At 42.6% G+C, this 15159-nt stretch overlaps 1 protein-coding gene across 1 annotated transcript in view; it reads left to right on the forward strand.

The window, feature by feature from the left end:
• Positions 1-15159, forward strand: part of POLR3B (RNA polymerase III subunit B) — a 115336-nt gene that overhangs the window by 78970 nt on the left and 21207 nt on the right. Inside the window, exon 23 of the mRNA XM_052639337.1 lies at positions 678-820. Coding sequence (XP_052495297.1) covers positions 678-820 — 143 coding nt within the window. The remainder of the gene's footprint in view (positions 1-677; positions 821-15159) is intronic.

Consider the following 15159-nt stretch of genomic DNA (forward strand, 5'->3'; position numbering starts at 1 on the left):
ACCACCACCGACCACTGGCGGGACCTACTGTCACCTCCTCAGGCCTTTCCCATTACACCTCTCGCCGTCCCAGAAAACTTTCTTGTGTCTCCCTTTCTCTCTCCCTTCACTGGTTGTGAGTTTCTTTGGGGCAGCAGCTACGTCTTCTTAATCGTTGTATGTCCAGAGCCTGTAAGGATCTGACACAGGCAGACTCTGAATAATGTTTGTTGAGTGAAAGACAGACGACGTGAAGTGTGTGAAAAGTTCCCAGTGGAAACGCTGAGTAGATTAAAGTAATATTTAAAAATTTCCAGTTGAGTAACGGGCTTCAGCATTTTAAATCCCAGGTCTGCTTTGTATGAGTCATGTGTCCTGGGCAAGTTCTTAACCTTCCTAAGTTTTCCTCAGTTCTTATTTCCTATAAAGGAATAACAGTATGTGAATACCATGTATGGTAATGATTAAATTGTATTGTGCCTGCCTCGTAATAAATGTTTAACCACTTTAAACTAGGACTGTCCAGGGGAAATTGTCACATTTTAAGTTATTCTTGAAAGAGAAAAGTCATTTTTCAGAACCTGAAATGGGAACATCAGAATATTCTGTGGTAGGTATTACATGAAATATGCCTGGAAGAGTAGGTTCACCCAGGGCAGCTTGAAAACTCTGCTATAGTGACTTTCTCTTAATATTAGCTACAAAGGGGCAACAGACTCGTATATTGAAAAAGTGATGATATCTTCAAATGCCGAAGATGCTTTTCTGATCAAAATGCTGCTGAGACAGACAAGGCGTCCAGAGATTGGAGACAAATTCAGCAGTCGTCATGGGCAAAAAGGTAAGTTGTATCATTTCTCAGCTTTTTTATAAAGCTATAGTATTTATTAACCACATTATATAAGAACTACTTTATAATTCTCCCTGTTAGAAAAATTCAGTATGTTAGAAAAAGTATTACCATGTATTCTTGTTTTATTTCCCAGATTAACCTGTTTATATTTTAATGGCATCTAACAGTATACCATGGAGAAGGCGATGGCACCCCACTCCAGTACTCTTGCCTGGAAAATCCCATGGATGAGGAGCCCGGTAGGCTGCAGTCCATGGGGTCACGAAGAGTCGGACATGACTGAGCGACTTCACTTTGACTTTTCACTTTCCTGCATTGGAGAAGGAAATGGCAACCCACTCCAGTGTTCTTGCCTGGAGAATCCCAGGGATGGGGGAGTCTGGTGGGCTGCCGTCTGTGGGGTCGCACAGAGTCGGACACGACTGAAGCGACTTAGCAGCAGCAGCAGCAGCAGCAACAGCAGTAGTGTACCATAGTGTTGCTTCTCTATACTATGTATTTCATTCTGCAACTGCTCAGCCCAAAATTATAAATACATTCTAGATGACGTACCTGCTAAAGTACAAGTGGCTGTTCAGAAGTAAATAGTAATACCTATTTTTTACGAAAGGTGTGTATTTAAAATGCTGTATGTTCTATTGGGTCATAGTATCAGGATGTCAGCACCTCAGAGTCACCTGCCCCTTTGTTTAACACAAGAGAAAGTTCAGACCCTGCTCGGTAAGCAGCCGGTCACAGGCACCCAGCTCACTGCTGAGCTGGTGTTAGAACCGTGGTCTTCCCCGCCTCCAGTGCAGTCCCTCATAGTGACCCTTCTCCTAGATGCTCCTTCTCCATCAGATGCCGTTGGCGAGCCTATTTCTGTTGATGGTCAGTGCTGGGTTTTCATTCATTGTTGGTTTTGCTTTGTTTTTATCTTCAAGGAACATGTGGTCCTGTGTCACTACTGATCAACTTATCAGTAGAGTCTCTTTTAGTCATTATATACCTAGAGTTTAAGTTTGTCCTGGTGTTTGAATTTTAGCTCTGTCTGCCATGCACTAGTATGCAAAACAACAGCAGCTAACACTTGGGTAGCACTCAGTGTGCCTGGCACATTGCTCATTTGTTTCTTCCACAGTCCCAGGAGGTAGGTCAGTCTGCACTTTATAGGTGAGGAAGTCAAGGCACAGAGAACTTAGTAGGTTGCCCACGTCCCCAGTTGGTGGCAGAGCTGGTTTTTAAGCCCTAGCAGCCTAGCTCCAGAGTCCATGCTCTGTAACTAACCTATTTGCTATCCTGACCGTTAAGCAGTTAGGATTGTGCTTGACACGTAGTAAGTGCTCAAGAAGTGAAAGCTGTGATTATTAATACTGGCTATTATTCATTCACTCTTCAACTTTGAATCTCATTTGTGCTTATAAATTGCTGGTGTGGAATCTTCCTGTTTTTGTTTGTTTTTTTCCCTCTCTCCTGAACCCCCCTCCTATCTCCTACCCCATCCCATCTTCTTGTTTTTAATTTACTGGTTTGAAGATAATTATACATTAAATTCTTGATGATTCTGACTATTGCTTTGCCAGGCAAGTATATCAAATATTATAGTGTGTTTGGTCAAATGAATCTAGCTTTAGTTGTCATTCCATCAGTGGAACTGTTTCAGACTAAGGTACTATTTTATTGGAAGCATTTTTTAGTTCAATTAACAGACACAAGATTATTTCAGCCTATCAATATTTTATGAAACAGAGTTGGTTCCATCTGTAACTGTGAATTTGATACCTCTACTTCATACAGTTCCCTAAGATGCTGTCTTAACTTTTAAGTTTAAAACCTAGCTTGAGGTTCTCTTATTTCCTACTGCTTACCAGTGAAAGTCAGATTCTCTGTATTGAGATTGTTTCTCCTTCTCTGTTGGTCTTGACACTTTCTGAGATACACTCCTAAGTCTTTCTGTGGGGTAACCATAGCCTCGTTAACAGCGTCTGTTTTACTTGACCTAGTTCCTGGACAAGAGCAAAGCTTGATACTCCTCTTATAAAATGTTGGCACTAAAAGTTTTACAAGCGGGCACACCGTAAGAGGATATCTCTATTCTGAATCAGTTTGCACACTTGAAGCCCAAATCCTGTGCTGTGTTCCATCAGAGTTACTGTGTAAAGAGTTGAAGGCTAGTGTACATTTCAGTAATTATCCACTGTGTTCACATTCCACTAAGCTTGAGGACAAGGACCATGTCCTTAGATTCTCATAAGAGCTTTTCTCAGAGTAGATATTTAGTAGGTAATTGATAACAGTTGAATATATGAATGAATTGAAGGTATGGGGAATATGAAAAGGAACAGATGCCCCACTCTTGATGGATTGATTTTCGCCCAGATTTTAATCTGTACATTGTATGTGAGTGTGTGTATGTTACAGTAGAAACAAAGCAGTACTTTTGAATGAATACCATGCTTGATTAGTAAGGTCCTGTGAATACAGACCTCGAGGTAAAATGTCATCAAGTCTGTGCTCTTGCATTTTTTCAGACTATTAATAAAATACAGATAGTGTTCATTGACGGAAGTGGTTTCCAACTTGCAGTGATCTGAAATGTAGCAGAGTTTGGAGATCTCTTCAGTCTTAGGGAGCTTTGACTAGAATATCTCTATATGAAACTGAAAGAAGTCCTCCTGGGTCTAAATGACCTTTCACTTGTAGTGAGGAGTTTATCTTGCTAGTTTTCTTTTTCCAGATGGCTTTTAATCCAAGGGTAAAACCTTCTGATTAGCCTAGATTCCCTTGATAGTCTCTTCTGTTACAACTTCATTAGATTTATTGAAAAGATTGGGGGGGAACAGCAAACAAACAAAAAATAGATAATGTAAGCTTTATCAGAGTATAAGGACCATTAACATAATTTTAAGTATAATTTTATTAAATAATAAATGCACATGGCTTAAAAAGGTCAAATAGTACCAAAAAAGAGTGCTGCTGCTACTGCTGCTAAGCCACTGCAGTCGTGTCCGACTCTGTGCGACCCCATAGACGGCAGCCCACCAGGCTCCCCCGTCCCTGGGATTCTCCAGGCAAGAACACTGTGAGTGGGTTGCCAGAGTGCCTTGTACTAAAAAGCATAGTTTTCCTTTCCTTTCCTTTCTTCTTCTTCTGCTTCCTGAAGCAGTTTCACCTCATTTCCATCTCAGTATTTCTAAATAATATTCTTAAACAGCTCAGTGTTCATTCATCCGTTTGCAGACGGATTCACCAGCAGATGTTGCCCGCTGATCTCGCCTTGTGATAGGTAGGAGGACCTACACTTGGCTACCTCTGTTTCCTATTCCCAACTTCCATTCCCTGCGTAGATTTATCATAATTTTAAGTTACTTAATTATTTATGTTGCATTATCTGGGCCATAAATATTATTCGCTCCAAACCAAGTGATTGTTGAGTACATTTCCTTGGTTATATAACTTTATTTTTTCAGAAGTTAATCGGTATCTCATTTAAGAATTTTGCTTAATTTTCCTTATTTTTATTACCATTCTATACCATCAACAGCCTCTCAGCATGGGCTCAGTTTTCCACATGATCAGTAGTCTGTTAGAACCATTTTTTCCCCAGATGGTTTCTTTTATAGTGTCCCCACTCCTCCTTCTCCAAGCCATAGTGGTCCTTCTCTGAGCCGGACCTTCCCAGTAAAGTGTTAAGAATTGTAATAGGTAAACTGAGAGGTTAATCCTTGGAACTCTCAGGAGTGCCGGGCAGAGCCTGGGGAAGCCAAGGCCATTATAGCTCATCTTACGTGCCTTAGACTTGTTTTTTAGAAAGGTTGGGAAGCACTCTGTATTAGTTCACTTAGACTGCTAAAATAAAATGCCACAGACTTAGGTGACCTAAACAAGAGAAGTTATTGTCTCTCAGTTCTAGAGACCAGAAATTCAACATCAGTAATATGAATTTTAGGGGGGACCCAGCCCATGCACTGCACTCTAAGCCTGCTGAATGGTAATCACTTATGATAGCCTCCTTTGAGCCCTTGTTTCTTGGCTCTCCTCTGTCACTTCTCTCTCTACCCCACCTCCTACCCCTGTAGTGGGATAGTCCATCTATTAAATTGCTGAGAAAGTACACATGTAAAGTACATTTTTTGAGCTCGTGTATGTCTGAACATATTCTGTCCTCATGCTTGAAATATACTTTGGTTGAGTAACGAATTCTAGATTTTAAAATTGTTCTCCCTAAGGATTTTGATTCCATCGCTACATTATTGTCCAGATTCCGTCTTACTTACATGAATTGCAGCGTCATTCTTCAGATCTTTGTCTGTGCGCTGTTTCTCTCTGTTTTCCTCCTTCCATCCTTCCCTATTTCCTCCCCACCCCTGGAAGCTTTTACTGTTTCCTTTTCTTGAATTCTGAAATTCCATAGACACTTTTTTCATTTCTTGTCCTTGAACATCAGACACCCTCTTATTCTGGAAGTTTGAGTTCCTTCAATTCTTGGACATTTTCATGTACTTGTTGTTGGTAATTTCCTTTTCCTCATTTTCCCCATGCCCTTTCTAGTTTTCCTGTTAGTTAGATTTCTTCCAGACTGATGCTCTAGCTTTGTTATCTTTTCTCTCCCTGCTCTCCATTCTTTGCTCTTATTTTTCTTTCTAGGAGATTGGATCAGTTTTATTTTCAAGATCCTTTTTAACCTATTTATATTTTTGATTTCCAATTATAATTTTAAATTTAATTTGTACTCTTCCATTTTATAACAACAGGTATGTATTTATATATTTTAAATTTTCTTTTAGTTTTTAGCTTTACTTTCTTGGTTTTGTTTTCTTTTTTTGTTTGTTTTTTTTTTTTGTTTCTAGTATAGTCTCTGTTTCTTGAGAGCATTCTTTTCCTCATGTGTGTTTTAGAGTCTGGTTGTTGTTGTTGGAGGCTTTCCTTTAATGTGCAGTGAAAGAATGGTTAGCAGGTCTGTGTCCCAGGGATAGACCTGTTGACTGGTGGAAGTCATTGTAGGTGATCAAGCAGTGAATCATATTTCTTGCAAGTGCCATTCGGTTCAATTTCAGGTTGCAGTTGGAAATGAGGGTGGGAGCAGTGCTTAAGATTTATCTGTCAGCTGACCTTCTGGAAGCCAGACGGGGGCAGGAGGCTGTGAGCCCAGTGCACAGACTTTCACTTCATTCCTCTGTATCCTCACCCCACCCTCTGCTGTGTCATCACCCCACACTGGGTCATGGGTCATTCTGGTTCATTTTCTTGGGTAAGTCTTTGGGGATAGAAGGTAGTTTCTTGGCTGTATAGGGTAGAGAATAAAAACTGAGGTTCTGATGATTTCTTATACAGACATATATTTCTACAAAGACTTGGTTATGTATCTCCTGAGTGTTCAGTACTATTCTAGGTCCTGCTGATATGCAGTGAACAGAACAGACAAGATCCCAGCCTGTGTGGAGCTTACATTCCTGTGGGCAAGAGAGATAATGCTAAGTGCTGAGATGAAAAAAACTAAGAGATAGGGGAGCAAAACAGGAAGCAGGTCAAGGGGGAGTGATTATTCGTGACATTGTAAGTAAAGTGGTTGAGGAGCAGTACCTTGCTGAGAAGATGACTGAGTAAAGTCCTGAGAGAAGGAAGGGAGCTCAAGTGATGGAGGGAAATGGGAGGTCTGAGGCTGCGCTCAGCCTGGTGTGCTGGAGGCCCAGCCAGGAGCCAGTGTGGCTGGAGCAGAGGCAGTCAGAGGTGAGGCCTCACTGGTCACTCCATGAACTTCAGCTTTACCCTGAGGGAGAGAGATGCCACTGGAGGGGTCTGAGCAAACGAGAAATATGATGGGACTTACTTTGGACCCCATGAAAACAAGACTGTATGGGGCAAGTGAGGGAGCCCTGATTCCAGTTCAAAGGCAGTTGTAACAGCCCCGGTGAGAGTTGGTGGTGAGTGGGGGAAGTGGTGGGCTTCGCTGGTGGCTCAGACAGTAAAGAATCTGCCTGCGATATGGGAGACCCAGGTTCAATCCCTGGGTCAGGAAGATCCCCCGGAGGAGGAGATGGCAACCCATTCCAGTATTCTTGTCTGGAGAATTCCGTGGACAGAGGAGCCTGGCAGGTACAATCCATGGAGTTGCAAAGAGTGAGACACATTTTAAATACAGAGCCCTCTGGGACTGCTGGTGGACAGGTAACCTATGAGTCAGTACTACTGCCCTCACCCCCACCATTCACCCTGTTTTCACAGCACTTTGAGCCTTCCCGGGAGCGGTGGAGAGATCTGCGTTAGTTCCCTCCCCTGTGCCTCCGTGCAGGTTTAGTTCAGGTCAGTCACTCAGTTGTGTCCAACTCTTTGCAACCCCATGGACTACAGCATGCCAGGCCTGTCCATCACCAACTCCCAGAATTTGCTCAAACTCATGTCCATCAAGTCAGTGATGCTATCCAACCATCTAGTCATTTATCATCCCCTTCTCCTCCCGCCTTCAATCTTTCCCAGCATCAGGCTCTTTTCCAGTGAGTCAACTCTTCGCGTCAGGTGGCCAAAGTATTGGAGTTTCAGCTTCAGCACCAGTTCTTCCAATGAATATTCAGGACTGATTTCCTTTAGGATGGACTGGTGGGATCTCCGTGCAGTCAAAGGGACTCTCAAGAGTACCAACACCACAGTTCAAAAGCATCAGTTCTTCAGTGTTCAGCTTTCTTTAAGGTCTAACTCTCACATCTATACATGACTACTGGAAAAAAAACATAGCTTTGACTAGACAGACTTTTGTCGGCAAAGTAATGTCTTTGCTTTTTAATATGCTACCTAGGTTGGTCTTAACTTTTCTTCTAATGAGTAAGCGTCTTTTAATTATCATGGCTACAGTCACCATCAGCAGTGATTTTGGAGCCCCCAAAAATAAAGTCTCTCATTGTTTCCCTATCTATTTGCTATGAAGTGATGGGACCATATGCCATGATCTTAGTTTTCTGAATGTTGAATTTTAAGCTAGCTTTTTCAGTCTCCTCTTTCACTTTCATCAAGAGGCTCTTCAGTTCCTCTTTGCTTTCTGCTGTAAGGGTGGTGTCATCTGCATATCCGAGGTTATTGATATTTCTCCTGGCAGTCTTAATTCCAGCTTGTGCTTCATCCAGCCTGGCATTTTGCATGATGTACTTTGCATAGAAGTTAAATAAGCAGTGTGACAATATACAGCCTTGATGGACTCCATTCCCAATTTGGAACCAGTCCCTTGTTGCATGTCTGGTTCTAATTGTTGTTTCTTGACTTGTATATAGATTTCTCAGGAGGCAGGTCAGGTGGTCTGGTATTCCCATCTCTTTCAGAATTTTCCACAGTTTGTTGTGATCCACACAGTCAAAGGCTTTGGCATAGTCAATAAAACAGAAGTAAATGTGTTTCTGGAACCCTCTTGCTTTTTCTATGATCCAACGGATGTTGGCAATTTGATCTCTGGTTCCTCTGCCTTTTCTGAACCCAGCTTGGACATCTGGAAGTTCACAATTCACATACTGTTGAAGCCTGGCTTGGAGAATTTTGAGCATTACTTTGCTAGCATGTGAGATGAGTGCAATTGTGCAGTAGTTTGAGCATTCTTTGGCATTGCCTTTCTTTGGGATTGGAATGAAAACCTTTTCCAGGTGTAATTTTCTCCTTCTCTTAAGCCACTTACTGTTCTTTCCTCTGTTCATCAGCTTTCAAAATTGTATAGTTCTCTCTTGCCCATTCTTTTTCTTTATAGGCTTATACCTTAATTTTGTCAACTCTCTTGTTAGTGAGGTTCAGAGAAGGAGTAGAGATAGACATGTTTCTTCTTCCCTGTTTCCTGGAAATCCATGTATGTATTATTCGAGAATGTTCAACACAAGAATGCTAAGTGTGTGAGTTTTTTTCACTGCAGCATACAGAACTGAAATTAAAGTTATTTTAGTAAAAGGTGAGAAGAGTTTTTAGAACACCTTTTATCTGCTAATCAGAGCCTTGCTTCCAAGGTGCCTTGTTTTTGTTGGCTGTTGTAAGCATTTCTGAGATTGAAAACTAACTTAAAAAAGGTTTAAAGTTCATACAATCAGAATTATGACATAAATGCTAATGATTATCAGAAAGGTATTCATCACAGTTTGGCAACTCTTATCTGAGAATAGCATATCTTTTTCCTGAATCATTATTATAGCCAAAGTCTGCCATTTTTACCCTTTCTTTGAATGTCACCCTTCTGAAACCAGAGACATGACAATGGCAGAAACCTATTTTTTCAGGTTTTTTTCATTTATAGTAAAATCATAAAGATTCAAAAATAATCATGGTTTTGTTAAACCACTTGTATATATTGTTAAAATCAGAACACTTTGTTGGGCTAACTTAAGTATATTTTAGATTTATTGAGGATGGAAAACATACCCTACTAATTTATTTAACTACCCCCACCCAGCATCCCGCACAGCACTTTACATATTATACAGTGTCTGTTCAATGTGTCTGTGGAATAGTTTATTAAATAAAGTATCACAAACATACAGATATAATAAGCCAAAATCTTCCCTCCTCAAATTAATGTAACTTATTTGTCCCAGTAAATATCAGAAATGAAATGTCTCATTTATATCCAGATTGGTACCAGGGTTTTCATCACCCTGGACTCATAGCTCCCCAGCCCTAACTTTCACAGAAGCCCGCTAAAGCTTTTCAACCAAGATAGCTAAATGCACACACCCACCCGGAGATGCATTGTGAGCTTCAGTAAAAATCTGCCTTGACAGCCCACAGAGATCTATTTGGTCATATTTAAATCCCTGCTGTGGGCTCAAAATCATGTTGGCTCTTTGGGAGGTAGCAGGGAAACTCAGCCCTTGGCTAGTGTCCCTGAGTAGTTGGCAAAAAGATGAATACAATGGATTGCATACAGTTCATACTAAACTAAATGGTGAAGACCATTCGTGATAGAGAAGTTGTGAGTTTGTTGTAGATAGGGATAAAACTCAGCATTTGAAAACACTTTTAAGAAGTCTGGTCCAAATCCGTCTTCCCTAGTATAAGAATTTCTTAGATTATTTTTCACAGATGCTGTTCCTCTTTGCCTGTGACCTGTGAAGGGAGCCCCTTGCAGCTTTCTGAGGCTACGGTTCTCTTATATGGAACCTGAGTGCACTTTCCTGTAATGCACACCCAGTACCCCTGCCCTGCCCTGTGGGCTTACTGAATGCACAGTTTCCCCTTTTCTTCGAGGTTACCTCTGTTCAGCATTTAAAGAAAGCCTTCAGGTTGAGAAAAAGTATAGCAAAGAGATGAAGGTCCTGAGCGCCGAGTGACCAGGTTTATCCCTTTGAAATGGAGACGGTTTCCTAGGAGTTGTTACCGGGATTAAACAGAATGATGTGTGTGAAGCAGGCAGTGCCTGGTCCATGGCCACAGTCAGTAGAGGTGACCGCTGGAAGGTCTGCTGTCGCAGGCTGGGCAGGAAAGGGAGACAGGCTAGGTGGGGTTTGGACTTGGAGGGCTGTGATGAAGGTTTTGTTTTTCCTGTGAAAGAAAAAATGGGGAGCAGCAGTAAAGAGTGAAAACCTGTTGACCTACAGGAATAGAGCCAAGAAGAGGCAGGAGGCCATAGTGACTGGTTTTAAGCCTGGTAAAGGATGGCACGGATCACAAAGCAACTTTGTGTCTCATTGAACTTGGTATAATGGAGGATTATCTCAAGTGCTTATATTATTAATTGATCCATTTCTCAAGCTCTCACTATGTACCAGCTGTTCTCAATATTAGAAATAACAGTGGTAAATACTGACAGAGTCTCTGCTTTCCTGGGATGTATGTTTTCTTGGGGAAGAAAACAGAAAAAAAGGAAACAAAAATACAAAGAGAATAATTTAAGGTAGTGATCAGTGTGACACAGGAAGACTAATGCAAAAGTGACTGGTTTTCAGGAAGAGGGGGCTGCCCTGTGGATCATGATCAGGGTCGGCCTCTTGGAGGAAGTGGACTTGAACTGAGACCTGGAGGATGAAAAGAATTAAGTTCACCAGCCCTGAGGCATGCGTGAGCTTGGTACAATCAGAGAAGACACACAAGGCCAGTCTGGCCAGACATGTGCCTGAGCAGGAACACGGTTTGAGATAGTGAGAGAAAACGGATGGGGCACAGCGTACAGGGTCATGTGGCCAAAAGAAAGGGATTTAGACTTCATTCTAAATATACTGGGAACCAGCAGGCCTGTTGGGTAGTGACTGTAAGCAAAGGAGTGACAAGATGGAATTACCGTTTTAAGAAATCACCCTGGGTTCCCCATGGAGAGTAGACTGGAGGGGAGCAGGCAGAGAAGCCCAGAGGTGGTGGCAGTGGTCCAGGCAGGAGGGGACAGTGGCTTGGACAAGGGCAGTAGTGGAGAACAGGAGAGAAGTGGTACATTCTGGGTGTGCTCTGGAATTAGAGCCAGCAGGACTTGCTGATGGCTGAGATGCTGGAGAAGGAAAAGACCAGAACTGAGGGTGAGGTCTGTGGCCTGAGCCACTGGAAAGGTGGTCTATCAAGAAGGGGAGGACTGGGAAGGAACAGTTTTTTGGAGTTAGGCTGGAGCAGGAGTTGAATTCAGAGAAGGCAATGGCACCCCACTCCAGTACTCTTGCCTGGAAAACCCCATGGACGGAGGAGCCTGGTGGGCTGCCGTCCATGGGGTCGCACAGAGTCAGACATGACTGATGCGGCTTAGCAGCAGCAGCACACAGATCAGGAAATTGAGGGTCAGAGTCGTGATTGGCTTGCCTCCTACAGCTTAGTGCTGGCAGAGTCAGCTCGGACCCAGATTTCCGATTCCGAGTGCATTGCCCATTCTGTGCCAAGTAAGGTGTCCTCTCTTGATATCCCATTACCACTCTGTCCCCAAGGCTGCCCAGTCTTTTACCTACTGAGCTCCGAGGGAAGCCTTGGCTTCCCAGGTGGCACAGTGGTAAAGAATCCGCCTGCAGTGCAGGAGCTGTGAGTTCAATCCCTGGGACAGGAAGATCCCCTGGAGAAGGAAATGGCAACCCACTCCATTATTCTTGCCTGGGAAATCCCACAGAGAGAAGAGCCTGGTCAGCTACAGTCTGTGAGGTCACAGAGTCTGACACAGCTGAGCGACTACACCGCCACCACTACCATCACCACACCTGGGAAGCCAAGGTTGCTACATTCCCTGGAATTTTCCCTTGAAGAAGATGCAGCCTTTTCCTGAGACAGAATTCTAATTTTTCTTAATATTATATTTAATATTACCTATTTAAATATTAATTCTAGTATTTCCTTGAGGAGATGGAAAATTCCCTTTCTTCCTGGATAAGCAGCTTTACATAGCACTCCTGTGCCACCAATCCAAAGGAAATGCTATTCTCACATACCTCATTCCCGAAATGCCTGACAGTCCTCCACTTTAAGATATACTTCTGACACAGAGCTATGGTACCAGGTATTCCTGTCTTTTTAAAGTCAACGCATTGTAAAACTCACTGGCCCAGTAGCCTGGCCAGAAGACAGTGTTTGGTTAAAATTTCCAAATCTGTCAAGAGTTAGTATGTAGAAGAAAGACAAAGAAGATTTTTAATTTGCTTTGTCCACTCTCTTTGTCCCTCCGCTTTGTCCACTCTCCTGGTTTGTCTGGCTCGATGTGGTGGTTAGAGCCAGGAGGGCCCTTGAGGGTAGTGACCTGGACAGGGCTGGAGGGAGCTGACTTGAATATTCGTGTGCAGTGGGCACAGCTGGTGGCACCTGTGTGGAGCCTTGCAAGCCACGCAGCCCTCAGCGTGGGGCCCAGAGAGGAGCTGGACAAGGCCTGAGAGAATAGCCTGTGAATGGAATGCAGACTAGTCCACAGCGTCCACTATGCTGTTGCGGCTGTCGTGAGATGAGCCGACTGAACTTTCACAGTGTTGGGAGCTTTCGGGGCGTTGCTTACGTGTGCCATGCGGTGTCTCCTTCAATGATTTCCTTCTGTGTTGGTCTAGATGCACACCAGCGTAAGAGAACTATTAGTTGAACTAAGCTTTTATTCTTGAAATGTAGAATTTTTTTGGAAGTATTTTTATTTTTATTTTTGGTAGCGTCTCCTGCAAGCTGACACAAGTGTGTTCTCTATGAGAAAGTGTAAAGATTGTTTTGACGTAGATCATCTTTATGCCTACCTCTCTCACCCCCTCCATTTAGAGCATTCAATTTGTTAGTCTTGGCGTTTAAAAAGTAATGTGGCCCAGCAGATGGCCTGATTTTTGTCTTTTGGTGAAAGTTTACCTTCACAAAGTTGTTATTAGGAATTAGGAAGTCTTTTTTGTATACACATACTGTGTAGATGGCATTTCTGTACCTAATGCCTCTGAAAATATCCTCTCTAACAATTAAAGGAGACTGGAAAGTTTAGTTTCACAGAACATGAGTGTCTATCCTGCTCCAGCCTGATCACTTCAAAGGTGGTGGGATAATTAGTAGCTAAACAAAACACAGCTAAAGAGGTAGCTAAACAGTGGTAGTTACAAGCTCTGCGTTATAAAAGCTCAAGAAGAAGGTTGAAGAGGCCACAGTACATGGGTGAACTGGGACAGAAAAATCAGTTCTGACTAGCTGGGTTCAACATCAGTGCTCTGTGATAAGCAAAGCTTGAATGCAATTGATTGGACAGAGAAGGCCCGCTGGAGAAGTGAAAGTATTTGATCAGTAGCTGTTTAAAATGTGGCAGACCCAGTCAGCAGCATCACTTCCTGTGACCTGGACCACAGAGGAGGACCAGGCAGAGAGAGCCAAGCGTGGAGGAGAGAGAAAGGATTGCGTAGGAGGAGGGAATTAACGTGAAGCAGCCAGGATTCACTCACAGCACTCTCTTTATTTTTTTAAACTTTTTACTTTATATTGGAGTATAGCTGACTAACAATGCTGTAATAGTGTCAGGTGGATAGCAAAGGGACTCGGCCATACATATACATGTATCTATTCTCCCCCTAAAATACACAACACACTTTTTAGATAAGGGAATTCCAATAGAGAAATTCAAAGACTTTTAATGAAGTACATCATCCTCTGGGTCTTTGTGAGATTCATTGTGCATCTCATCAGTAAATGCATAGTGAATGAGCTCTCCCTCAAAGGAACTGGCCCTTGGTCAGAGATCTCTCGAACAGTTCATCCTTTTAGTAATATGCAAACTATTGGTATAGCAAAGTTATGAATTTGTTGTATGTTTGTTTATGAAGGAAGGAAAGCTTACTTTAACTTTAAATTCTGGTGGTGGTGGGAAAATATTAGAACCCCGAAGTCTTGATCTACTTTCCCAAGTGTTCTCAACATCCGGGTACTTCATAGTGAAGCTATGACCTGTATAATAGATGCATAATGATGCTCCACAGGGGAAAGTAGAGCAGACATGGGTCTGGAATGTTCTTCGTGTTTTCTCTTCACCTTCTTCCTTGATCAAATTTATAGATAAGTGTTAAAGACAGGAAGGGGCTTCCTGGTAGCTCAGATGGTAAAGGATCTGCCTGCAATGCGGGAGACCTAGGTTTGATCCCTGGGTTGGGAAGATGCCGTGGAGGAGGGCATGGCAACCCACTACGATATTCTTGTCTGGAGAATCCCCGTGGACAGAGGAGCCTGGCGGGCTTCAGTCCATAGGGTCGCAGTGAGCCGGACATGACTGAGCGACTAAGCACAGCACACAAAGATAGGAAGGGGCATTCACATAGAGTGCTGATTGGAGTCATGTTTGGAACTAGAGTTTTTATTAAAGTCAAAATAATGTGTATAAGCCTCTTGAACTTTGGTGTAAGTTCTGTATGAACAAGATTCATCAAGGGCAAACAGTTGTATCTTGAGCCTTGCTTTCTATGATGCTCAGTGCATTTATTAGAAGGGTGAGCAGATTTCCTGCTCAGTTGGGTTTTTGTTTGCTTGTTTTATTGTTTAATCCTTTAACAAAAATTACCTGTCAGCCTAAGGAATTCCCAAGTTAAATTTCATTTCACTCCTCAGGAAACCAAATTATTATATTTCCAGATTTCCTCTGACTTTTGCTGCCATTCACAATGAGGGAGGAAAAAGTGGACTCCTTTGATGTGGGGGAAAAAGCAATATATCACTTCTCTGAGAGGACATTTCTCAGTCTCTCATGTGAAAAAGGATTAGCACCTCCAACAAAGGTCCCGGAGATCACAGAATCGGCAGCAGCACCAAACAGTATTCCAAAGCAGAGGAAAAACTGTATTTGAGCAAGAGTGTTTGTCCTGGCAAACAGAAGCTTTTTAATAACTGCAAATCTGAGATAATGGCATACCCTCCTCAGCATCGCCCCCTAAATCCTCAAACAGCCAGTTTAAGTGGAGTGAAGTCAACCTTTGTTTTAAAATAGA

The sequence above is a fragment of the Budorcas taxicolor genome, chromosome 5 (assembly GCF_023091745.1).
Source record: "Budorcas taxicolor isolate Tak-1 chromosome 5, Takin1.1, whole genome shotgun sequence".
In the NCBI taxonomy this organism is placed as follows: Eukaryota; Metazoa; Chordata; class Mammalia; order Artiodactyla; family Bovidae; genus Budorcas; species Budorcas taxicolor.